The sequence below is a fragment of the Dama dama genome, chromosome 14 (assembly GCF_033118175.1).
Source record: "Dama dama isolate Ldn47 chromosome 14, ASM3311817v1, whole genome shotgun sequence".
Lineage (NCBI taxonomy): Eukaryota > Metazoa > Chordata > Mammalia > Artiodactyla > Cervidae > Dama > Dama dama.
The window spans coordinates 36,839,074-36,865,250 of NC_083694.1; the positions used below are offsets into that span (position 1 = coordinate 36,839,074).

The following is a 26,177-nucleotide window of genomic DNA, read 5'->3' on the forward strand; positions in this document are numbered from 1 at the left end:
TCTTCTTAATATCTTCTTCTTCTGTTAGGTCCATACCTTTTCTGTCCTTTATTGTGCCCATCTTTGCATGAAATGTTCCCTTGGTATCTCCAATTTTCTTGAAGAGATTTCTAGTCTTTCCCATTCTGTTGTTTTCCTCTATTTCTTTGCATTGATCATTGAGGGAAGCCTTCTTATCTCTCCTTGCTATTCTTTGGTACTCTGCAATCAGATGGATATATCTTTCCTTTTCTCCTTTGCCTTTCACTTCTCTTCTTTGCTCAGCTACTTGGAAGGCCTCCTCAGACAACCATTTTGCCTTTTGCATTTCTTTTTCTTGGGGAGAGTTTTGATTACCACCTCCTGTACAATGTCATGAACCTCTGTCCATAGTTCTTCAGGTGCTCTGTCTAGCAGATCTAATCCTTGAATCTATTTGTCACTTCCACTGGATAATCGTAAGGGATTTAATTTAGGTCATACCTGAATGGTCTAGTGGTTTTTCCTACTTTCTTCAACTTAAGTCTGAATTTGGCAATAAGGAGTTCATGATCTGAGCCACAGTCAGCTCCAGGTCTTGTTTTTGCTGACTGTATAGAACTTCTCCATCTTTTGCTGCAAAGAACATAATCAGTCTGATTTCGGTATTGACCATCTGGTGATGTCAATGTGTAGAATCTTCTCTTGTGTTGTTGGAAGAGGGTGTTTGTTATGACCAGTGCGTTCTCTTGGCAAGACTTGATTAACCTTTGCCCTGCTCCATTCTTTACTCCAAGGCCAAAATTGCCTGTTACTCCAGGTATTTCTTGACTTCCTACTTTTGCATTCCAGTCCCCTATAATGAAAAGGACATGTTTTCGGGGTGTTAGTTCTAGAAGTCTTGTAGGTCTTCATAGAACCATTCAACTTTAGCTTCTTTAGCATTACTAGTTGGGGCATAGACTTGGATTACTGTGATATTGCATGCTTTGCCTTGGAAATGAACAGAGATCATTCTGTCGTTTTTGAGATTGCATCCAAGTACTGCATTTCAGATTCTTTAGTTGATTATGATGGGGACTTCATTTCTTCTAAGGGATTCTTGCCCACAGTAGTAGGTATAATGGTCATCTGAGTTAAATTCACTCATTCCAGTCCATTTTAGTTCACTGATTCCTAAAATGTCAACATTTGCTCTTGCCATCTCCTGTTTGACCACTTCCAATTTGCCTCGATTCATGGGCCTAACATTCCAGAGTTCCTATGCAGTATTGCTCTTTACAGCATCGGACTTACTTCCACCACCAGTCACATCCACAACTGGGTGTTGTTTTTGCTTTAGCTCCATCTCTTCATTCTTTCTGGAGTTATTTCTCCACTGATCTCCAGTAGCATATTAGGCACCTACTGACCTGGGGAGTTAATCTTTCAGTGTCCTATCTTTTTACTTTTTCATACTGTTCATGGGATTCTTAAGGCAAAAATACTGAAGTGGTTTGCCATTCCCTTCTCCAGTAAACCACATTTTGTCAGAACTCTCCACCATGACTCATCCGTCTTGGGTGGCCCTACATGGCATGGCTCATAGTTTCATCAAGTTAGACAAGGCTGTGGTCCATGTGATCAGATTGGTTAGTTTTCTGTGATTGTGGTTTTCATTCTCTCTGCCCTGATGGAGAAGGGTAAGAGGCTTATGGAAACTTCCTGATGGGAGAGACTGACTGAGGGGGAAACTGGGTCTTGTTCTGATGGGCAGGGCCATGCTCAGTAAATCTTTAATTCAATTTTCTGTTGATGGGTGGGGCTGTGTTCCCTCCCTGTTATTTATCTGGGGCCAAACTATGGTGGAGGTGATGAAGATAATGGTGACCTCCTTCAAAAGGTCCCCTGCACGCACTGCTGCACTCAGTGGCCCCAACCCTGCAGCGGGCCACTGCTGACCCCAGGCCTCTGCCGGAGACTCCTAGACACTCACAGGCAAGTCTGGGTCAATCTCTTGTGGGGTCACTGCTCCTTTCTCCTGGGTCCTGGTTTGCACAAGGTTCTGTTTGTGCCCTCCAAGAGTCTGTTTCCCAGTCCTGTGTAAGTTCTGACAGCTCTGTGGTGGGGCTAATGGCGACCTCCTCCAAGAGGGCTTCTGCCATACCCAAGTCTGTTGCACCCAGAGCCCCCGCCCCTGTGGCAGTCCACTGCTGACCCACACCTTCATAGGAGACACTCAAATGCAGTTCTGTCTCATTCTCTGTGGGGTCACTGGGTCCTGGTATGTACAAGGTTTGTTTGAGCACTCTGAGCATCTCTGGCAGGTATGGGGTTTGATTTCTATATGCAACTTTGCCCCTCCTACTGTCTTGCTGGGGCTTCTCCTTTGCCCTTGGACGTGGGTTATCTCCTCAAAGTTGCTCCAGTGCCACATAGCCACTGCTCCAGCACCTACCATCTTGCTGGGGCTTCTCTGCCCTTGGACGTGGGGTATCTCCCCACTGTCACTCCAGCGCTGCACAGCTCTCACATTATAGAGTAGGTGTTTTCTCTCAGCTTAATATCAGATGATTATATCATAATCAATAACCAGTTTCCAGTTAGGCAAATAGGTTGTTTCCCATTGCTTGCTCTTAGACACTGTACTGTTGCCAACATCTTTGTATGTGCTATGAATTAAGGACTATATCTCTGAAATCAGACTACCCTGGAGACTATTTTATTCACATACTAAGGTTCTGAATTCTCAGAGTGTGCTCTGCAAAGTGGAGCAAAATGGAAGAAAGCCTGCTGGCAGTGTGATAGGAGCCTGACTGTAGTTTTCTTATTTGTCACATAAGGAAAATAATCAGTTCAGTTCAGTTGCTTAGTCATGTCTGACTCTTAGTGACCCCACGGTCTGCAGTACACCAGGCTTCCCGGTCCTTCATCATCTCCCAGAGCTTGCTCAAACTCAAGTCCATTAAGTCGGTGATACCATCCAACCATCTCATCCTCTGTTGTCCACTTCTCCTCCTGCCTTCATTCTTTCCCAGGAAAATTATACCTCCCTCAAAGGATTACTATGTGGATTAAAAGAAATAATACAGATGGAGCTCTTAGCACAATTCCTGGCACAGAGTAGTGTTTATTAAATGTTAGATATTATTTTTTGAATTTCTAGATGGTGTCAAACTGTATGCTTTACTTATTTCAGACCCTTACAAAACTCCATGCTCTGATTTCCTAGAAATTTAAATCCATGGAAGTAACATCCAAACATAAAAATGTCAGTTAGTCAATTCATTCATACTAGTACTTTATAGAGTCTTGAGAACAAAACAATATCTCAACAAATATTTGATTACTTTGTATTTTAATTTGATTATTCTTTAAACTCCTTTATATATGCTTTGCTTTACTTGTTTTCACAGCTTCTTTATCCCAGTCATAAGTTCGTATTTTTCACATTATGTCAGCCCACTGGTGAGACTTACCTGGGCATTGTCACATTTGCTTTCATCTGTGGACAAAGGGGCAGAGCTCCTCGCCCAGTTCTTGGTCCATCATAGGCATTCCATACTTGTTGGTTGACTGACTTGTCAAGTGTCTTAGGTGAGAAAAACCTTTGAACACTTCCCTGAATTAATCTTATCTCTTAAAATTGCACATGTGACCAGTCAGAATGGCTGCTATCAAAAAGTCTGCAAACAACAAGTGCTGGAGAGAGTGTGGAGAGAAGGGAACCCTCTTACACTGTTGGTGGGAATGCAAACTAGTACAGCCACTATGGAGAACATGGTGGAGATTTCTTAAAAACTGGAAATAGAACTGCCATACAACCCAGCAATCCCACTGCTGGGCATACACACCGAGGAACCAGAATTGAAAGAAACATGTGTACCCCAGTGTTCACCGCAGCACTGTTTACAGTAGCCAGGACATGGAAGCAACCTAGATATCCATTGGCAGATGAATGGATAAGAAAGCTGTGATACATAGACATGATGGAATATTACTCAGCCATTAAAAATAATGCATCTGAATCAGTTCTAATGAGGTGGATGAAACTGGAGCCTATTATACAGAGTGAAGTAAGTCAGAAAGAAAAACACCAATACCATATACTAATGCATGTATATGAAATTTAGAAAGATGGTAACGATGACCCTATATGCGAGACAGCAAAAGAGACACAGATGTAAAGAATAGTCTTTTGGACTCTGTGGGAGGAGGTGAGGGTGGGATGATTTGAGAGAATAGCATTGAAACGTGTATATTATCATATGTGAAACAGATCGCCAGTCCAGGTTTGATGCATGAGACAGGGTGCTCGGGGTGGTGCATCGGGATGACCCTGAGGGATGGGATGGGGAGAGAGGTGGGAGGGGAGCTCAGGTTGGGGAACACATGTACACCTGTGGCTGATTCATGTCAATATATGGCAAAAACTACTTATATTGTAAAACCACAATAAAACCAGCAAAAAACGCAATATTGTAAAGTATTTAATAGCCTCTAATTAAAATAAATAAATTAATTTAAAAAAACAAAAACAAAATAACAGTCTAAAAAAAAAAACAAAAAGGAGAGAGGGCTGGGAGGTGGCAATGCCAAGGGGTTATGAACAGACTATTGGGAATGACAAAAATGTTACCATCTTGATTTCTAGAGATGGTTTAAAAAATATAAACATTATGTCAAAGCTTAATCTGTACACTTTGAACAATGTAGTTTATAAAAAAAATTGCACTCATGAACCCCTTTCTTCCTCAGGGTGTGCTTTCTATGGGCAAGCTAGCTCTGAAGTTGAATAAGTGGGAGAGTGGGGGAGGGAATGGTCCTGGAACTACACTTCTCTATTTATTTGTCTAGATTTTGCAGTCTGAGATGTCACCTTCCTCCTCCATGGCTGGAAAGAGTGAGGAAACAACAGGTGTGCTGTCTTTATCCCCCCACCCCTTGAGGGATTCCTCAGCCTTCCTCCACCTTTTATTCCATTGAGTTTAATCATTAAGTTAGCAGTTAACTAAGGGTGTTGCTAGCTTCCTTTGGGGGAAGAGATCAACAGTCTATGAGCCCTGCTACTACTTTCTAGAAGCATCTCCTCCAATCATGGCTTGTTTGGATATCTTCCTCGGACCACTAGTGGATAGAGGATTCTGAAATAGGTCTAGATGGCACATGAATAAAGTTCAGTCCAAGGCATGGTTTGTGCTCCAGGCCACATGTTTCCTCCCTATTTTATTCCCTATTTCAAATTACGTGCAGCCATATTTTCCCCCTAGCCTATCAAAGATTCTGCAGTGATCACATGATATTGATAATATAAAGCATTATACCCAGTAATAAAATCTCAACAAAATAGATGTGTCCTCCTTGTGACTATGAGCCCCCTTGTACTATGAAATTCTCAGAAATTAAAGCCCAAAGATTACATTTGTGAAGGAATTTGCGGAGTCTGAAATAGCTGTGGAACATCATATTAAAGTCATCCTGCAATTCTTCCTTTCTGGGTCTCTGTTGCCCAGGTGGAGTTGGCGTTTTTTCAGCAGCTGTACCCTGATCTGGCCTCCATAAAATGGGTTGTTCCTTCTGGGCTTTTGAAGTTGAAATAGTCTCTTGTGTTCCTTACTTCATAAATAAAGGAAAGAGGGCACAGAAAAGATAATCCCAGTACCAGCTCTGCCACAACCAAATTTAATAAGACAAATAGATTCTTTAGCCTTTAAAATTCTCTCAGATTATGTTATATTTCTAGACCTAGTCCCTAGATATAGGCACTGATGATAGCAGACTTTCAGAGGTATGAATTAAGAGGGTAAACAGAGAAAATCTTGCTGGTTTTAGCCCCACCCTACAATCAGTTTTTCTTCTAGTTTGTGAACCTATAAATGTATTGGGGAAATCTCTCTGTAAGTTAAATATTGCTGCCCTGTGCATAAAGAGGGAAAGCCATCCACATATTTAGTCTTGGAGAAGAAATCTTGAAACATTGCTATTTCAAAGTTTAGGGCTTTGCAGCCATGGCAGATCTAGTCACCGGGTCACATTTGAGTTACCTTTCTCTCCTGTGAAGCGTATTTAAAATGTAATTTTTACTTCCCTTTGGGTTTTGTTTCTCTGTCTGTTGTTATATAATTTTATCTAGAAGCCTTAAGGAGGCTTTCTTCTGCTTAGATAATGAACCCAGAGAAGTATGAGAACATGTGCTGGGGTGGGAGTGTGGAATTGACTCTTGAGTCTAAATGAGCAGCAACTGTCCACAGTTTCCTTCTTGCCCTGGCCTGGGGTAAAGGGTGGCACTGAGGGCAGCTAACCTAACCCTTCTTGCATGCATATGTGCTAAGTTGTGTCAGTCGTGTCTGACTCTGTGCGACCCTATGGACTGCAGGCTGCCAGGCTCCTCTGTCCATGGGATTCTCCAGGCAAGAATACTGGAGTGGGTTTCCTTGTCCTCCTCCAGGGGATCTTCCTCCTCCGGGGATCGAATCCATGACTTTTATATCTCTTGCACTGGCAGGCTGGTTCTTTACCCTAGCACCATGTGGGAAGCCCCTAACCCTTCCTACCCCCCTCCCTGCCCCCTCAATATTGGACTGGCCAAAAAATTCATTCCATTTTATGTAAAAAATAAAGACATTTTGCTTTTTCACCAAGAAGTTAATTGAACAACTCATTCACTAGCTGAACTTTTTGGCCAACCCAATAAACTAAAGCTAGAACCTCGAGTTCTCTGTGATATGTTAATATATATGAACCTCAACTGCAGTACAGTTTAAACATAGCAAGTCTAATTCTCCCTTCTGAAGTCTATCAGGCCTTTATTTAGAAAGATTTTTCTCCTTAGAGTTGAATTCTTGCCCCAGGCACACCTGTTTAGGGAAATCTCTGTTGGCCAAATTCAAGGACAAGCAGCCTATGTCCTGAGGAGGCCTGTGCTCTCAAAGGTAGGTCCCTCCTAACTAGCCAGGTGATCTGCCTGGCCTGTGCCCTTGCTGGGCCTCTGCAGTTTTGTACATCCCCCAATGTCAGCCCTGCGGTATGTGACTACTTTTATAGAAGCAGCTACTAACCTATGGTTAAAGCCTTTGGTAATCTCCCAAGATCGAAATATGAAAGTCTGTGGTTACATCCTCCACATACAGGCTGCAACAGTTAAAAACCAGCTGCCAAGCTGAGAAAAACTTGTATGGTCTACCATAACTTAAGCCAAGGTCAGAATGCCCTACTCACAAAGTTCAAGGCCTAAAGCTTTTCCACATGGACTGTTTTCTTCCCGTAATTTTATTCCTTGTCTTGTGTTTTAATTTTATGATCCAGTGTGCCAGCCAGATGTTGAAGTCTGAAGTTGTCCCTAACATACAGATTTTGCCAACCCTGACAGGGCCTGACTTCATGACATGGAGGAACTAACTAGAACATACAGGCTCACCACTAAGGAGAGTGGTGGGCCACTCCACTCTCTCTCTTCCACTTTTTAAGTATCTGTGTTTGGCAAAAGAAGCTTGGGTCATATTTATAGTCATAAATATTTAAAGATGGTTTGCTTCAAGCCTTACAAATAGGACATGCCCTTTCAGCTTTCAAGGTCCCTTCCAGTCATATATTTATGCTCTTGTTTACTTGGACACTCAAGACAGAATTTGATATTCAAACAGAAAGAGGCTGGAAATGGTTATTGTAGCAAATGTTAATGGATTTATTTTTGGTAATCTTAAATTTGAATACCAAATTAATGTATTATGTCTTTCTCTATGAAGAGATCACAGTCAATCCCACTTGTCTTAATGTTCTTCTAAAATTTTATTAGTCTTTGAGTTTTCCTGCTCCTTCACTTTTTTTGTTCTATTAATTTCCCTTTAGTATTCATATCTCTTGTGTTTTGACCAGTTTTCCTTAATACTTGTCTTTTCTTGTTTCGTTCCAATGTTTCTCCTTGATTTTGTGATTTTTCTCCCCCTCAGTTCTTCTGTAGAAAAGTACATTAAGAATTGCTCTTTCTTAATTCTTTGAGCTGTTTGTCATTGAGGGGGATAATTCTTTTGTGACCAATATGCTTCCCCCCATCCCCTACCCTAGGAGGGGTTGGGATTGGACCAGAGCTTCTTAAACATTTTTATGACAACTGCTTGCTGACAGCATTTAGCACTGAACACACTTCCATGGGGTTCCTTGTGAAGGGATGTGGGCCACGTGTACTCACAGCATGGCAACTGTAATTATAATCCTCCTTTTCTTTCCAAGTGAGAAAGCCTATTGTAATTAAAATGACTAATGTCATAGAAAGTAAGAGACACACATAATGTCACACATAGAGATGTGTGTATGATCACTGGATCGGCAAGATCCCCTGGAAGAGGAAATGGCAACCCATTGCAGTATTCTTGTCTGAAAATCCTGTGGAGCCTTTGCAAATTTAATTTTAGCTGTTATTAGTACCTCATTGGAGAAGGCAATGGAACCCCACTCCAGTACTCTTGCCTGGAAAATCCCATGGACAGAGGAGCCTGGTGGGCTACAGTCCATGGGGTTGCTAAGAGTCAGACACAACTGAGCAACTACACTTTCACTTTTCACTTTCATGCACTGGAGAAAAAAAATGGCAACCCACTCCAGTGTCCTTGCCTGGAGAATCCCAGGGCCGGAGGAGCCTGGTGGACTGCCATCTATGGAGTTGCATAGAGTCGGACACGACTGAAGTGACTTAGCAGCAGCAGTACCTCATAATTTCCATAAACCTCAGTTGACTATATCCACTGGACTAAATGATTTTTAATAAAATATCCATTTTGCTTATAACAGTCAATACTTCTAGAAATAGTGCATCTTTGACAGGTGAATCCAGTGATGCCAATAAGATGAGGTAGTTCATTGCTTCACATCATCTTAAATTCTCCAAACTCTATTTTTGCCTTTACCTACATCAGCAGTCCCCAACTTTTTTGGCACGAGGGACTGGTTTCATGGAAGACACTTTTTCCATGGATGTGGGAAGGGAGTGGATGGTTCCAGTGATAACGGGAGCACTGGGGACTTGCAGATGAAGCTGCATTTGCTCACTCACCACTCACTTCCTGCTGTGCAATAAACCATTATTGGCTCATGACCTCAGGGTTGGGGGCACCTGATCGATGTAGTACCTGCCTTTTTTGTTGTTTATTTTCTGCCTCTGTATTAGCTCCCTACTGGCCTCATTTCTCTGCCTGGCTTAGATTAAATGGATGATCACCTAAATTGCTCTCTTGCTGAAAACCTTCAACATCTTTACATCCATGAACTTTGGTCACTTGGGTCTAGAACACTGGATCAGTTCCCACTTACGTTCACTTTTTCTACATCAGGTGTGCAGAGCGCTTTTAGAGATGATAATGTAATTGCTGATTGTGGCCCTGCAGTTTATGGTCTTTATTCTCAGCTTTCAGCCAGTATTTTTAAGACCTTATGTTTTTAGAGAAGTTTTAGGTTTACAACAAAATTGAGAATCAGGAACGGAGATTTTTTTCATATTTTCTCTGTGCTTGCACATACATAACCTCCCTCATTATCAACATCACTCACCAGAGTGGTACTTTTTCTTGTTAAACCAAAGATGAACCTACATGAACACATCATAATCACCCAAAGTCCATAGTTTAACTTCGGGTTCACTGTTGGTGTTATACATTCTTTGAGTTTGGAGAAACATATAATTATATATATCCATATAGTATCAGAGTATATTCAATACCCTAAAAATTCTATGTCTGTGTGTTAGTCGCCCAGTCGTGTCTGATCTTAGTGACCCCGTGGACTGTAGCCTACCAGGCTCCTCTGTTTGTGGGATTTCCCAGGTAAGAACACTGGAGTGGGTTGCCATTTCCTTCTCCAGGGGATCCTCCTATGTCTCCCACATTGCAGGCAGATTCTTTACCTCTGAGCCTCCAGGGAAGTCCTAAAACCGTATATACTCTGCCTATGTATCTCTCCCTGTTCCCACCCGACCATTGACAGCTACTGATCTCATAGACTGTAGACTGTCAGTCTCCTCTGTCCGTGGGATTCTCCAGGCAAGAATACTGGAGTGGGTTGCTATGCTCTTCTCCAGGGGGTCTGCCCTATCCAGGGGTTGAACCGTGTCTTATGTATCCTGCATTGGCAGGCTGGTCCTTTACCATTAATGCCATCTGGGAAGCCCATTGTCTCCATGGTTTTCCCTTTACCAAAATGTCATATAGTTGGAATTATACAGAATTTAGGCTTTTTGAGTTGACTTCTTTCACTTGGGAATATGCATTTAAGATTTCTCCATGTCTTTTTATGACTTGATAGCTAATTTCTTTTTAGTGTTGAATAATATTCCAATATATGGATGTGCCATGGTTTATTTATCCATTCATCTACTGAAGGACATTTCAGTTATTTCCCAGTTTTGGCAATCATGAATAAAGGCGCTATTTTGTTGTTGTTTAGCCGCTCAGTTATGTTCAACTCTTTACGGCCCCGTGGATAGCATCACGCCAGACTTCCCTGTCCTTTACCATCTCCCAAAGCTTGTTCAAACTCATGTCCATTGAGTTGGTGCTGCCATCCAACCATCTCATGCTCTGCCATCCCCTTCTCCTCCTGCCCTCAATCTTTCCCAGTAACAGGGTCTTTTCAAATGAGTCAGTCCTTTACATCAGGTGGCCAAAGTATTGGATCTTCAGCTTCAGCATCTGTCCTTCCAATGAATACTCAGGGTTGATTTCCTTTAGGATTTCCTGGTTTGATCTCCTTGCAGTCCAAGGGACTCTCAAGAGTCTTCTCTAGCACCACAGTTCGAAAACATCAATTCTTTGGCGCTCAGCCTTCTTTATGGTCCAACACTCACATCCACACATGACTACAGGAAAAACCATAGCTTTGATTATTTGGACCTTTTTTGGCAAGTGATGTCTCTTCTTTTTAATATACTATCTAGATTTGTCATAGTTTTTCTTCCAAGGAGCAAGCATCTTTTAATTTCATTGCTGCAGTTATCATCTGCAGTGATTTTGGAGCCAAAGAAAATAGTCTGTCACTGTTTCCATTGCTTCTGCATCTATTTGCCATGAAATGATGGAACCAGATGTCATAGTCTTTGTTTTTTTAATGTTGAGTTTTAAGCCAGCTCTTTCACTTTCATCAAGAGGCTCTTTAGTTTCTCTTTGCTTTCTGTCATGAGGATGGTGTCACCTGCATATCTGAGGTTATTGATATTTCTCTGGGCAATCTAGATTCCAGCTTGTGCTTCATCCAGCCTGACATTTTGCATGATGTACTCTGCATATACGTTAAAGAATCAGGGTGACAATATACAGCTTTGACATTCTCCTTTCCCAGTTTGAAATCAGTCTATTGTTCCATGTCCAGTTCTAACTGTTGCTTCATTGACCTGCATACAGCAGGAGGCAGGTAAGGTTGTCTGGTATTCCCATCTCTTTAAGAACCTTCCACAGTTTGTTGTGATATACACAGTCAAAGCTAGTGGAGGTGATGGAATTCCAGTTAAACTATTTCAAATCCTAAAAGATGATGCTGTTAAAGTGCTGCACTCAATATGCAAGCAAATTTGGAAAACTCAGCAGTGAGCACAGGACTAGAAAAGATCAGTTTTCATTCCAATCCCAAAGAAACGTAGTGCCAAAGAATGCTGAAACTACCTCACAATTGCAGTTTTCCAACACACTAGCAATGTAAAGCTCAAAATTCTTCAAGGCAGGCTTCAACAGTATGTGAACCGCGAACTTCCAGATGTTCAAGCTGGATTTAAAAGAGGAACCAGAGATCAAATTGCCAACATCTGTTGGATTATAGAAAAAGCAAGAGAATTCCAGGAAAAAACATCTATTTCTGCTTTATTGACTACGCCAAAGCCTTTGACTGGGTGGATCACAACAAACTATGGAAAATTCTTCAAGAGATGAGAATACCAGACTACCTTACTTTCCTCCTGAGAAATCTGTATGCAGGCCAAGAAGCAACAGCTAGTACTGGGCATAGAACAACGGACTGGTTCCAAATTGGGAAAGGAGTATATCAAGGCTGTATATCGTCACCCTGCTTATTTAACTTACATATAGAGTACATCATTTGAAATGCAGAGCTGGATGAAGCACAAGCTGGAATCAAGATTGTCAGGAGAAATATCAATAACCTCAGATATGCAGATGATACCACCCATATGGCAGAAAGGGAAGAAGAACTAAAGAGCCTCTTGATGCAAGTGCAAAAGGAGAGTGAAAAAGCTGGCTTAAAATTCAACATTGAGAAAACAAAGATCATGGCATCTGGTCCCATCACTTCATGGGAAATGGATGGGGAAACAGTGACAGACTTTATTTCCTTCGGCTCCAAAATCATTGCAGATGGTGACTGGAGCCATGAAATTAAAAGACGCTTGCTCCCTGGAAGAAAAGCTATGACCAACCTAGACAGCATATCAAAAAGTAGAGACATTACTTTGCCGACAAAGATCTGTCTAGTCAAAGCTGTGGTTTTTCCAGTAGTCATGTATGGATGTGAGAGTTGGATCATAAAGAAAACTGAGCACCAAAGAACTGATGCTTTTGAACTGTGGTGTGGGAGAAGACCCTTGAGAGTCCCTTGAACTGAAAGATCAAACCAGTCCATCCTAAAGGAAATCAGTCCTGAATATTCATTGGAAGGACTGATGTTGAAGCTGAAGCTCCAGTACTTTGGCCATCTGATGCTAAGAGCTGATTGATTAGAAAAGACCTTGATGCTGGGAAAGATTGAAGGCAGGAGGAGAAGGGGACGACAGAGGATGAGATGGTTGGATGGCATCACTGACTCAATGGACATGAGTTTGAGCAAGCTCTGGGAGTTGGTGAAGGACAGGGAAGCCTGGCATTCTGCAGTCCGTGGGTCTCAAAGAGTATGATATGACTGAGTGACTAAACTGAGCTGAACTGACACTGTGAAATGTTTTAACATAGTCAATGAAGCAGAAGTAGATGTTTTTCTGGAATTCTTTTGCTTTTTCTGTGATCCAGCAGATGTTGGCAATTTAATCTCTGGTTCCTCTGCCTTTTCTAAATCCAGCTTGAACATCTGGGTGTTCTTGGTTGACATACTATTGAAACCTAGCTTGAAGGATTTTGAGCATTACTTTGCTAGCATGTGAAATGAGTGCAATTGTGCCATATTTTGTACATTCTTTGGCATTGCTTTTCTTTGGGATTGGAAAGAAAACTGACCTTTTCCAGTCCCGTGGCCACTACTGAGTTTTCCCAGTTTGCTGGCATATTGAGTGTGACACTTTCACAGCATCATCTTTTATGATATGAAATAGCTCAGCTGGAATTTCTTCACCTCCACTCACTTTGTTCTTCGTGATGCTTTCTAAGGCCCACTTGGCCTCCAAAATGTCTGGCTCTGGGTGAGTGATCACACCATTGTGGTTTTCTGGGTCATTAAGATCTTTTTTGTACAGTTCTTCTCTACATTCTTGCCACCTCTCTTAATATCTTCTACTTCTGTGAGGTCCATACCATTTCTGTCCTTTATTGATCTGAGCTGACTGTGGCTCAAATCATGAACTTCTTATTGCAAAATTCAGACTTAAAGAAAGTAGGGAAAACTACTTAGCCATTTAGATATGACCTAAATCAAATCCCTTATGATTTTACAGTGGAAGTGATAATAGAAAGGATTAGATCTGATAGACATAGTGCCTGAAGAACTATGGATGGAGGTTCATGACATTGTACAAGAGGTAGTAATCATAACTATCCCCAAGAAAAAGAAATGCAAGAAGGCAAAATGGTTGTGCGAGAAAGCCTTACAAATAGCTGGAAAAAGAGAAGCTAAAATCAAAGGAGAAAAGGAAAGATATATCTGTCTGAGTGCAGAGTTCCAAAGAATAGCAAGGAGAGATAAGAAAGCCTTCTTAAGTGAACAATGCAAATAAGTAGAAGAAAATAATAGAATGGAAAAGACTAGAGATCTCTTCCAGAAAATTAGAAATACCAGGGAACATAACATGCAAAGATGGGCACAATAAAGGACAGAAATAATGATATGTGATAGTGAGCATGTTTTCATATGCCTATTTGCCATCTGCATATCTTTGTTGAGGTACGTTAGTGTCTTTGGCCTATTTTTTTTGGGGTCTTTTGTTTTCTTATTATCAAGTTTTAAGATTTGTTTGTATATTTTGGATAACAGTCCTTTATCAGATATGTTTTTTGCAAGCATTTCCCCCTATTTGTGGCTTGTCTTCTAACGCTCTTGATCCTGTCTTTTACAGAGTAGACATTTTTAACTTTAATGAAGTTCAGATTACCAACTTATTTCTTTCACAGATTGTGTTTTTGGTGTTGTGTCTTAAAAGGCATCATCTTATCCAGGGTCATCTAGATTTTCTCCTATGTTATCTTCTAGGGGTTTTCAGTGTTGTGTTTTGTCAACCTTTTTTCTTTTCTTTTTTTAAACTGATTCCAATTATGCTGTCTCTCATTCAATTACTAATTGTCCTAATGCTTAACACTATGCTCAAACCTTCTTTCCAACTTCTCATCCTTACTTTCCTGCAGATAATTCAGTCTGTTCTCTTATCAAGAGAAATGGAAAGCTCAACTATAACCTTTCTCAAGCTTCTATGCTTTTCCACTCAGAGAACCTACATCTACCCTCACGAAATCTTTCAGCCTCCCAGGCTCACAAGATCAGGCAGCTTCATTCCTGTTCAAAGACAGCCCTCTCCCTGTACTCTTCATCTCATCCACTCCCATCTTCTTTGTCATTACATCATTTTTTCTATATCTCTTACCCTGTCCTATTATTTCTCCTCAAGCAATAAATGTATTCAATTTTTGCTCATATCAAAAAAGAAAAAAACATCTGCAAATCAAAAAACAATAGCAACCACAAAAACAACAAAAGCACCTTCTTTGATCCTATGTCTATTCTGGTTTTAACTTGCTTTCCTCCTTCTCTAGAAAAGAGCTCTCTGTAGCCGTTGTCTCCATTTTTCACTTCCCACTCACTTTTCAACCCAGTGAACTCTGACTCATCCCACCACCTCACTGCAACTGGCATAACTAAGACACTATGATGTCTGCATTGCACTTTACATGTCCCTTTCTGTGCTGAATCTGACACTCCTAGCCACACATTCCTTGAAATTCACCTTGCCTATGGCTTCGTTAGTGGTTTTGAACTCTGAATTCTAGATCTTTATAACTAGGCTCACACACATCTTTATTAATCAAAATAGTAACCGTTGCAATGAACACATTTTTGCCCATGAGAAATAAGTTTGTTTATTCCTGTAGCATAAAAATCCATGCTTCGGGATTTGATGAACTCTTGGAAAGCATTTTCCACGTCCTTCTGGTTGTAAAAACATTTTGCCTGCAAAAAGTTGTTGAGATGCTTGAAGAAGTAGTGGTCAGTTGGAGACAGTTCAGGTGAATATGATGGATGAGGCAAAACTCTGTAGCCCAGTTTGTTCAACTTTTGAAGCATTGGTTGTGCAACACGTTATTGGGCATTGCTGTGGAGAATTGGGCCCTTTCTGTTGACCAATACTGGCTGGGGGCATGGCAATTTTTGGTGCATCTCATCAATTTGCTGAGTATACTTCTCAGATGGACTGGTTTTGCAGGGATTCAGAAAGCTGTAGAGGATCAGACAGGCAGGAAACCACCAAAGAGTGACCATGACCATTTTTTGGTGCAAGTTTGGTTTTGGAAAGAGCTTTGGAGCTTCTTCTTGGTCCATTCACTGAGCTGGTCATCACTGGTTGTCATATGAAATCCATTTTGCATCACATATCCCAATCTGATCAAGATGTGGTTTATTGTTGTTGCATAGAATAAGAAAAGACAACACTTCAAAACACTGGTTTTTTTGATTTGCAGTCAGCTCATGAGGCAGTCAGTCTTTTTTCACCTTTCCAATTTGCTTCAAATGCAAAATGACCATAGACAGGTCAGCGTTGAGTTCTTGGGCAACTTCTCCTGTAGTTGTGAGAGGATCAGCTTTCGATGACCCTCTCGGCTGGCCGTTGTCAACTTCCGATGGCTGGCCACTATGTTCCTCATCTTCAAGACTCTGGTCTCTTGTGCAAAACTTCTTGAACCATTACTGCACTCTACATTCCATTAGCAGTTCCTGGATCAAATGTGTTGTTGACATTGCGAGTTGTCTCCACTGCTTTAAGACCCATTTTGAACTTGAATAAAAAAATTGTTTGAATTTTCTTTTTGTCTAACATCATTTCTTAGGTGTAAAATACATATAAAATAAACAGCAAGTAGTAATTCATTAGCAAAAAACATAAAGCAATAAATATTCATTAAAATGATGTATAACTTAACCACATTTATTCAAGAATGTATTCCAATATCAAATGACAAAGTTCAACAATGCAAAATTGAAATTACTTTTGCACCAACCTTATATTTTCCCCAGGATTCCACTGTGAGCCACTACTATTTCACACAGTTTTATCAACGCTTGTCACTTATGTATATATACTGATGACTCACAAGTCTAAATGTCCAGTCCTAACATTTCCATTTTGCATCAGAGGTCAGGTCACATCTATTTGTATTTCCCATATGCATGCATGCTAAGTTGCTTCAGTCTTGTCAAACTCTTTGTGACTCCATGTACTGTAGCCTGCCAGGTTCCTCTGTCCATGGGATCCTCCAGGCAAGAATACTGGAGTAGGTTGCAATGCTTTCCTCCAGGGAAGCTTCCCAGCCCAGGAATCAAACCCTTGTCTCCTGCATTGGCAGGCAGGTTCTTTATCACTAGCACCACCTGGGAAGCCCATGTGTCTCCTACAGATACCTCATATTCAGCATGGCCTTGACTGAATTCACTGTCAACTCCCTCACTTCTAAAACTTGGTTCTCTTCCTCTACTCCTGATTTGGTAGGCCCATGAGTTTCAGAATCATTCTAGAATAGCACAGTGTCCAGTAAAAATATAATAGAAGCCACATTAATAAGAGATATTTAAGATATACTGTGTTAAATAAAATCTATTCTTAATATTCATTTCACCTGCCTCATTTTATTTAACACAGTATATCTTAAATATTATCATTTTCACATGTGATACATTTTAAAACATTTAGTGAAATATTTTACATATCTTTTGTATTAAGTTTTCAAAATCCACTGTGCATTTTACACTTGTCACACATCTGAGATTAAACTAGCCATTATGGCTCAATAACCATATGTGGTTAGTGGCTACTGTACAATGCAGTTCTAGAGTCTTTCCTTTCACTAATCCTCCTTTCATCGAGCCATAAGTCCTACTGATTTTGTCTCCTAGGTGTTTGTCCAGTAGGTTTATTTATTTTTATGCTTTCTTCATCATGACGTTACTTCACACCTTGGTCATTTCTCACCTGGGTTATTTCAGCAGCTTACATAACCTAGTTTGTCTCAGGGAGCATGGAAAATTCGCTGGAATGCAGGAGGATATAATAGAACATCTAAATATACATTTTTATCTAGAAAACAAAAAACAGTTAAGATTTATTAGTATTTAAAATATATGTGTGTGTGTGTATATATATATATATAAATATGTTGATGCCAGTACTGTCACTCTGTGACACAGAGAAGTCAATAACAAAGTTATAAATGTGACAAATAGGTTTCTCCCACAAAATAAAAAAATAAAATATTTATTTCATCTTCATATCATACTTTCAAATTTCTTTTTGTGTTTCTGTGGATGTACACAGTTTAGTAGTACAATGGTCATATATACTTAATAAATTTACATGTATACTTGAAATTTATTTTTATTTTGCCAATTTTATCTAGAATTTGGGGTCTGTTGAACTGGATTTGACTCTGATTTTACCCAACTTACCTCTCCAGCCTCAATTTCTTCATACCAACTCATATTTTCGGCATTAAGTGGCTCTTTCCTATTGTGTTCTTTTTTTGTCCTTCTTTATGGAGAACACATAAAGACAGGACTACTTCCTGGTCTAATTTGAATTCTGTTAGGCTCTTTTGAGCTACCATGTTTCCAAGGAAAGCCTATAAACTATTAACATTTTTTAAGTTGTATCCAGTACTCCTTCTCTTCCTTAGCATACATCTCTTATTACACTATGTTGAAATTATCTCTTTATGGATCTTCATTCCCTATAAAACTATAAAATTCTTGAGGGCAGGGTATAGCATCATCACCTTTCTCATATTGACATATGATAGGTTCTTAGCAAATGTTTGCTGAACTGAATTCATGGTTCTTCTTAATGAAGCCAGCCTGTTTTATCAACAGGTGAAATGGTGATTTTCTTATTGCAGTTCATAGAGTATCTGGAAGACTTCTTTATCCAAGATGCCTGATAAAATGAAATAGTGAATATACTTTCATTGAGTGGGCTATGTTGAGTATGCTGTTTGTAAGCTGTGGTGGTGTGGGTAACAGTCTTACTGGGAAATAACCAGTTCCTTCTTACTAAAAATTAAATGAGATTATTTGCTGTAAGGAAAATGAAATTTTGATTGTATGTATACATGCAGTGATTTTCAAACTTTAGTATGAAAAAGACTCACTTTGCAAAGTATTAATCTGTAGCTTCCTGGGTTTCATATGTATCTATTCTGATTTCATGTGGATTTCTAGTTGTCCCAAGAATCTGTGTTTGTAGAAAGCATCCCAATGGTTATTTACTGTAACCATTTAATTTTATTAAGTATGGTATAAACCATACTTGGAGAAGTATTGTTTCCTTCTTCCTGAAGCAGAGGATAAGAAGGAGTAATTTTAAACAGTCACACTGCCTCAGTGTGGGCCTGAGTGGGGTTCTGTTTGGGGGTCTGTAGAGTTCAAAAAGGGAAAAATAGCTGATGCTGGTAGGTATTGAAACAGGGAACCAAGGGAAACTGAGACTGGGGTATGGAATGAGTCTTGGAAGACCAATAATGACCTTGACTTATTTCACCATTTTCTCTAGAATTGGCTTTCCTTCTTCAACTAGAAAACTTAAAATGTAAATATAAAAATAAAATCTGATTATTAGGGTATTTCCATTTACCTTTAGGAAGTGACACTCATTAGTCTTTCAGTAAGTAATTTTAAAAAATATTTCAGGATGTCTAGCATAATGAACATGTAGGTATAGGGTGATTTTTTATATTTAGAATGATATTACAGTTCCATGTAGTATTTCCTTTCTGTGACAACAAAAATTATCTAGCATAGAGGAAATGGTAAACTATGCCATGTGGAAAACAGAATTTAACTTTTCAACAACCATGAGGAAAAAATAGATCTTCAGTTAAATGCCATTTGTAGATAATTTCTATCCAAGTTGTTAATGTTTGAAAAGTTAAACACTGTTTAAAGGTTTTTATGATGATTCTGGGTATTCTTTAGCTTAGCAAAAACAACCAGAAGTAGATGGATAAGTCTGCACCATTAAAAACTTCAAACTTTTAATTTTAGCATATTGTTTCAACTTTGTCTCCCATTCAGCCTATTCACAGCTGTTAACAAGGAACTAACTGGTTGGCTTGAGTGTTTTCTTTTCACCGTTTGGTGGCCAGTCTCTGGTGGAAATTCTGAGATGCAAACCAGGCAAACAAATGGACCAGTGGGCTGGATGGGGATAAGAGACAGTGGGCATGGAGAATCTGTTGTTGTTCATCCAATCAACTAAACATATTTTAATTGTAGCAGCAGTGCCATAAATAGACCAGGCACAAGCATTTAATTTGCTATATTTTATTCCTGTTTCAGTCTCTGTGCTTCCACTATCCCTATGAATCCACAGTTTTGATTTGATTTTGTTCATTTGATGGGAGAGACTTCCCTCTAGTTATCTGGGCTTTTGGAAGATATATTATTTTGAATAGTTTCAGAGAAGTTGAGCCTTGAGGAAACAATGCTGTTCTTACTGTAACTTGTATCTTATTTTTAACTTAGGACAAGACTTGTGTTCCCCATAGGCTCATATTAAACTAAACATCTCTGCTGATCTGTGCTCTTTTGAAGGTGATTCGCAAGGGATGGCTAACCATCAGCAACATTGGCATCATGAAAGGAGGCTCTAAGGGATACTGGTTTGTCCTTACTGCTGAGAGTTTGTCCTGGTACAAAGATGATGAGGTAAGTCACAAAAATGACAGAAATTTTTAAATTAAAATGCTTCTGTTTCAGATGAATTGATTTTATTGTCATATACAGTATTGAGACTGGTGGTTTTCATTTAGTAGTTGACTTGGGATGTTTGTTTGAAGAAACACTGTTTTTTCCTCATAGATTTTAAATTTTACGGTAGTTCCCTCAAATATCTTTTATTTCTTTGATGTACTCACCTGCTTGTTTACCTAAAGGAATGGAGTTAGGGACCTGTAGTTGAAAACTTCCTTCTTTGTAAGAATGGCCAAGTTACTGATATAGTGAAAGCTATTTTCATTAAATAATGTTTTGAAAATACTCAAGGTAATAGATCATCATAGAAACAAAGTTAATAGCAGTGATGCAGAGTTAATAAAGCATTTTGGAATTGTTGCTGTGACATCTGTCTCAAATGACAGGCTTTTGAAAATGTCCAAATCACTAGTCTTCAAGTGAGTCCCAGATAATTGTTTATACAAATTTTTTCTTTGAGAATTTGATATCTATGTAAAAGCATGAATTATGATAATTATGGTGTTCTGGTTCACGTTAAATGTTAATAATTTTGGTCCTGTGACTTATTACTCGTTTAAATCTGATAGTTAGAAAAGCACACACAGACGAAAATCAGTCTTACAGAGCCATTAAAGTGCTATAAAATGATACTGGTAAACTTGGGAGGGCATGGATGGAAATTCAGCAGTGTTTTGGAAATTTTAATAGTTCTGGTCTGAGGTGAGAAGTTTTTGGTGCTTTTAACACAGCATGCAAACATTGGTTAAGAATACTCTGTGATGGCAAAACTATTTAACAGGTGAGATTGTGTCAGTTGTGTTTGACTGTAAATGGCAAGCATTTCAGAGTTAAAAGTCCTTCCATTCTTGGCTTGATAGCTTTTGAAAACACTACAAGGTACTTTCTCAAATTATTGGGGGAAAGCTTTGTGTCCTGCCTAGTTCTAAGTGCTTTGTGCACAATAGTGTGTGGAATAAGTATCAGATGACCCACCGAGGGCCACTACATTTTCTGCAGTGAAAGTGAAGTCGCTCAGTCGTGTCCGACTCTTTGCAACCCCATGGACTGTAGCCTACTAGGCTTCTCTGTCCATGGGATTTTCCAGGCAAGAGTGCTGGAGTGGGTTGCCATTTCCCTCTCCAGGAGATCTTCCCAACCCAGGGACTGAACCTGGGTCTCCCGCATTGTAGGCAGACGCTTTACCGTCTGAGCTACCAGGGAAGTCCAAATTAAAAGGAAATCAAATCCTATAGAAAGATCCAAAGGAAATTTCTACTCAAAAGCTTGATTTCAAATGTTTATGTCATATATTTTACTAACTTCAGTCAAATGTGACATTGGTCACGAGTCTGAGGTTTAGCACTGGTTTCTTTCCTGGGCTGGCTGCTTAGATAACCCTCTTAATTCTGTGGAAGCTCCAATGTTTAAGGACTATAGCTTCCCAGAGCTCTGAGATGCCTTCCTAGATATAAACATCAGGAAATAGAAAATCTTCTTTTGTGTTCAGTTGCCCTACTAAATCTTCTCTTAGACACATTTTGCTTACAAGGATTTAGGTGATTATTTATGTACATTTAAATACAGATTGGCCTCTGAGTCTCTCTCAGTTATTCCAGGGAAAGCAAAAGACCTTGCTGAAGAAGCATAATAATTATAACTAGTTTTATTTTTATTTTTTTCTTTATATACTTATTTACTTTTGGCTGTGTCGGGTTTTAGTTGTAGCTTAATGGGCTTAGTTGGCCCACAGCATGTGGAATCTTAATTCCCCAACTAGGGATCAAACCCACATTCCCTACATTGGAAAGTGAATTCTTAACCACTGGACCACCAGGAAATTCCTAGTTTTATACTGATTAATGACTCATTTGTTTTCCTCATAGCTCAGTTGGTAAAGAATCTGCCTGCAATGCAGAAGACCGCAGTCCAATTCCTGGGTCAGGAAGATCCACTGGAGAAGGGATAGGCTACCCACTCCAGTATTCTTGGGCTTCCCTTGTGGCTTAGCTGGTAAAGAATCTGCCTGCAATGCAGGAGACCTGGGTTCTATCCCTGGATTGGGGAGATCCCCTGAAGAAGGGAAAGGCTACCCACTCCCATATTCTGACCTGGAGAATTCCATAGACTGTATAGTCTATGGGGTCTCAAAGAGTCAGACATGACTGAGCAACTTTCACTAATGACTCATTTAATCCACATTATAATCCTAAGGATAAGTACTATAATTATCTTCATTTTTCAGGTAAGTAAATGAAGGAAAAAGCATAATCTTTTGAAAAAGTCATTTTTTGGGGTTCAGTTCTTCTTATGGAAAACACTTGGTGTTGGTGAGAATAACTCACTTGCCAACGTCTCACAACTGCTTGATGACAAAGCAGAAATTTGAATATAAGGTATCTGGCTCCAGAGTTTATGCCTTCAACCACAAATGTAGGCAAGAACCTTCAAGGTGTTGGAGTTTTCCTAGTCAACCTCGTTCCACTGAGGATTTATTAAGATGCGTTCCAGGCATCCTGGCATTGACCTTTCCCTGAGTGCTAGTATCAGGGGCTCTGAAGACTCAGATTTGCTACTACCGTTGGAGTATGGCTTTAGGGGTTTTGTTGTTTTCATTGTTTGGCTGTGTGGGTACTGAAAGAAGCCAGTTGAAAGGCACATGATGCTCTTTGCAGGGAAGGAGGAGGATTTGAGGGCTTGGTGAGCTCATGGTCACCCGTCAGCCCCTCCTCTCTGCTATAAACTCAGAAAAGCTTTTTACAAAATCTCTGCTGCTGAAGTTCTGTCATGAGCACTTGATTACAATAAACAGAAAATACACGTGTGCAGTTATAATAGTAACTGGGTGCCAGAGAACATTTTTATTAAAGGTATATATGTGAAAGGTGGTTGTGTGTGTGTGTGTCTTGAGAGGCAGGGATGGGTAACAATGATCCTTGAAACAAATTGGGTTGATTGAGGTGAAGAAAGTTAAGAAAAGGGTTGTTTTCCTAGTTTAGAGTAATTGATAAAAGAGAAAATGACAGGCAAGTTTGGTGCCCTATGGAGCTAACTACTAGACTAATAATACAAAATCAGATATTAAGTGCTCTGAAGAAAATAAGTCAATGAGCTAGAAACTGATAGGAGGAGGAACCTTTAGATTGAGTGTTTGGAAAAAAGAAACACTGCAGCAAAGACTGGAATGATGAACTGTGTCGAAGATTGTATTGAAGAATCCTCCAGGGTGGGAGTGGGCAAAATGGAGGAGGGGTAAGACAGAGAAATAGGAAATAAAATCAGAGGTATCGCATCAGGCCCCACCAGTGATTTGGATTTTATCCCGAGGATAATTGAAAACCATCTGCCTGTGTCAACAGGATGTGGCCTGATTGGATTTCTGTTTTAGAAAGATCACTCTGACTGCTGGGTTTAGCATGATGTGTGGGATGTAATGTGTATGTGGATGGAGTGGGGTCGGCAAGAAGAAAAGAAGGGAGACTAGCTAGAAGACTGTATCAGTGGTTGAAGCAAGAGAAGATGGTGGCTTGTGCTGGATGGAGGGGAGAGCCCAAGTTCAGGGTCCGCAACTTGATGGGCCACATACAGCTACACTGTAGTCATTAGATACTGTTCCTCATTAAAAAAAACTGCTCAAAAAAAGAGGTAGGAAAATTTCCAGATATTAGTGCCTGACTCGTGACCCCTATCTTCAATGTTTTTGTGTCAGTGGGACAGAGCCTTATTCTCCTGGAGCCATTCTCATTCATTCCCATCTTACTGCCTCTTGGCTACCACCACCCTGGTTCTCTATTCTGCTCAGTTTCTCTTACCAGGACTTCCGACCACCACAGGCCACCTTTGAGCCTGCTGGTGGGACAGAAGGGAGGCGTCAGCACTGTTCCTTGCTCTTCAGCGTTATTCAGTTAATAGTTATTAGCATCTGCTGGGAGATGAGGATGGAAGAGAGGGTATGGGGAAAGAAGGTCAGGAGAAATGTGAGGAGGGTGGGGCTTTGAGGTAGTGATCAGTCTCTGGCCTCTTGAATTTGTTCCCTCAACACCCATCCTTTAGTAGCAGTTTTAAATGATGCTTAGATTTCATACCAGCCTTGCTGTCATAGCTTAACTATGCTTCTGGATATGGATTAAACATGTTTCTGCGGGCAACTTTGAAAACCCCAAATTTAAAATTTTCCTTTGTGATAATAAGCACGAGTTCTTACTCAACTTTTGGAGTCAGTTTGTTGCTAAGTTGAGTGTTTGTATTTTGTTCCTCTGATATCTCTCACATCAGTAGCTACACCTTTTGGAAATCCTGTTCCATGGAAGTTTTTCTGTCTCAATAAAGCAAATGTGACCCTGTAAATATTATTAAGTTACATGTTTGTCATTTATTTAATAACTTACATTCAAATTAGCATAGAGAATTATGGTTTGTTTCTATGTTCTTTCTTATTTCTGCTTTCTTATGTAATTAGACTGATATGTTTTCATTATGATCTAGTTGGCTGTGGAATAAATAGAATATTATGTCATATAAATGGATATGGTTTTATTTAACTTATGACAGGTTTGTAGTAAATGTAAATGGCTTATGAAGTGTACTTGTGATTAAAGAATGGTGGTTCACACTCTTTACAGGGTGACATTAATTGAACGAAAGACCCTATAGACAATGGTGCAGTGAAAAGGGTAAGATGCTAGAGAATGTGAATTTTCTATGATTAACTGCCAGTGTTGGAACAAGTCAAACTTCTCTGAGCCTCTGTTTTAGCTTATCAAATGGGGACTATTATTGACCAAATCACCTCAAAAGGAATTTGTACAACTCTAAGAAATCATATGTTAACAAGTGCCTTTATAAACTTTTAGGTATCACATTTATATATTTATTCTTATCATTGCAAGTAATATTACACCCTCCTACAATAATGTAGATGTGAAGAGCTGACTCGTTTGAAAAGATCCTGATGCTGGGAAAGATTGAGCGCAGGAGGAGAAAGGGACGACAGAGGATGAGATGGTTGAATGGCATCACCGACTCAATGGACATGAGTTTGGGTAGACTCTGGGAGTTGGTGATGGACAGGGAGGCCTGGTGTGCTGCGGTTCATGGGGTCACAAAGAGTCAGACATGACTGAGCGACTGAACTGAACAATAATGTCATTCTTTGACTCACATGCCTTCTAATTTCCAATTTGTTGTCATTTCCTTATTGTGAGATAAGATGTATGGGATCTGGAATTTTTCAGCAGAGAATGGTATGGTTCAGAGAGTAAGAGGAAATTCAGATTCTATCTCTTCAGTGGGACTTTTCCATGCTGCCTCTCCTTCAGCCTGTGAGTTAGAGATGGTGATATCAAACTATGTGATTTCCTATCCAAGATGGCAGAGGCAATAGTGTGATAACTCCACGTAATAATTTTAAGCTCGAGTTTGTATGATGGTAATAGTAGGTCCCCAACATTTTCCCTGTTTTCTCCCTATCCTTAAAGTAACTATCTACCCTATCCTTAAGTTTTAGATGGATTCATGAACACCTTCAAACATCTGTGGACCGCATGTTTTGAACCATTATTGTGTGTTACAGTAATGATATTTGTAATGTTACTGACAGATGATCTTGATAGAAAGGTTTCCAACCTGTGTCCCAGGCAATGTTATTTCCACTTGTAATCTTCAGAGAATCTATATAATACAACGTGCTTATGGAAAACATAATTAATCTACCTATTGGATGCTTGACTATATATTTTTTGTGCTGTGCTGTGCTTAGGTGCTCAGTCGCGTCTGACTCTTTGTGACCCCATGGACTACAGCCCTTCAGGCTCCTCTGTCCATGGGGATTCTATAGGTGAGAATACTGGAGTGGGTTGCCATGCCCTCTTCCAGGAAATCGTCCCAACCCAGGGTGTCCGAACCCAGGTCTCTTGCATTGCAGGTGGATTCTTTACTGTCTGAGCCACCAGAGAAGCCCAGGACTGCTGGAGTGGGTAGCCTGTCCCTTCTTCACTGGGTCTGCCCACCCTAGGAATCAAGCTGCGATCTCCTGCATTGCAGGCGGATTCTTTACCAGCTGAGCTACCAGGGAAGCCCATATTATCCTTTAGCATTATTAGAAAAGTGGCCCTGCA

The 26,177-nt window shown here is 40.0% G+C and overlaps 1 protein-coding gene across 7 annotated transcripts in view; it reads left to right on the top strand.

Annotated features, from left to right (window-relative positions):
* The window catches only part of DNM3 (dynamin 3), a 635,765-nt gene that overhangs the window by 320,863 nt on the left and 288,725 nt on the right, over window positions 1-26,177 (top strand). For all 7 annotated transcript variants that reach the window (XM_061160332.1, XM_061160330.1, XM_061160334.1 and 4 more), the window contains one exon: window positions 19,924-20,037. In XM_061160332.1, the coding sequence (XP_061016315.1) occupies window positions 19,924-20,037 (114 nt within the window). The remainder of the gene's footprint in view (window positions 1-19,923; window positions 20,038-26,177) is intronic.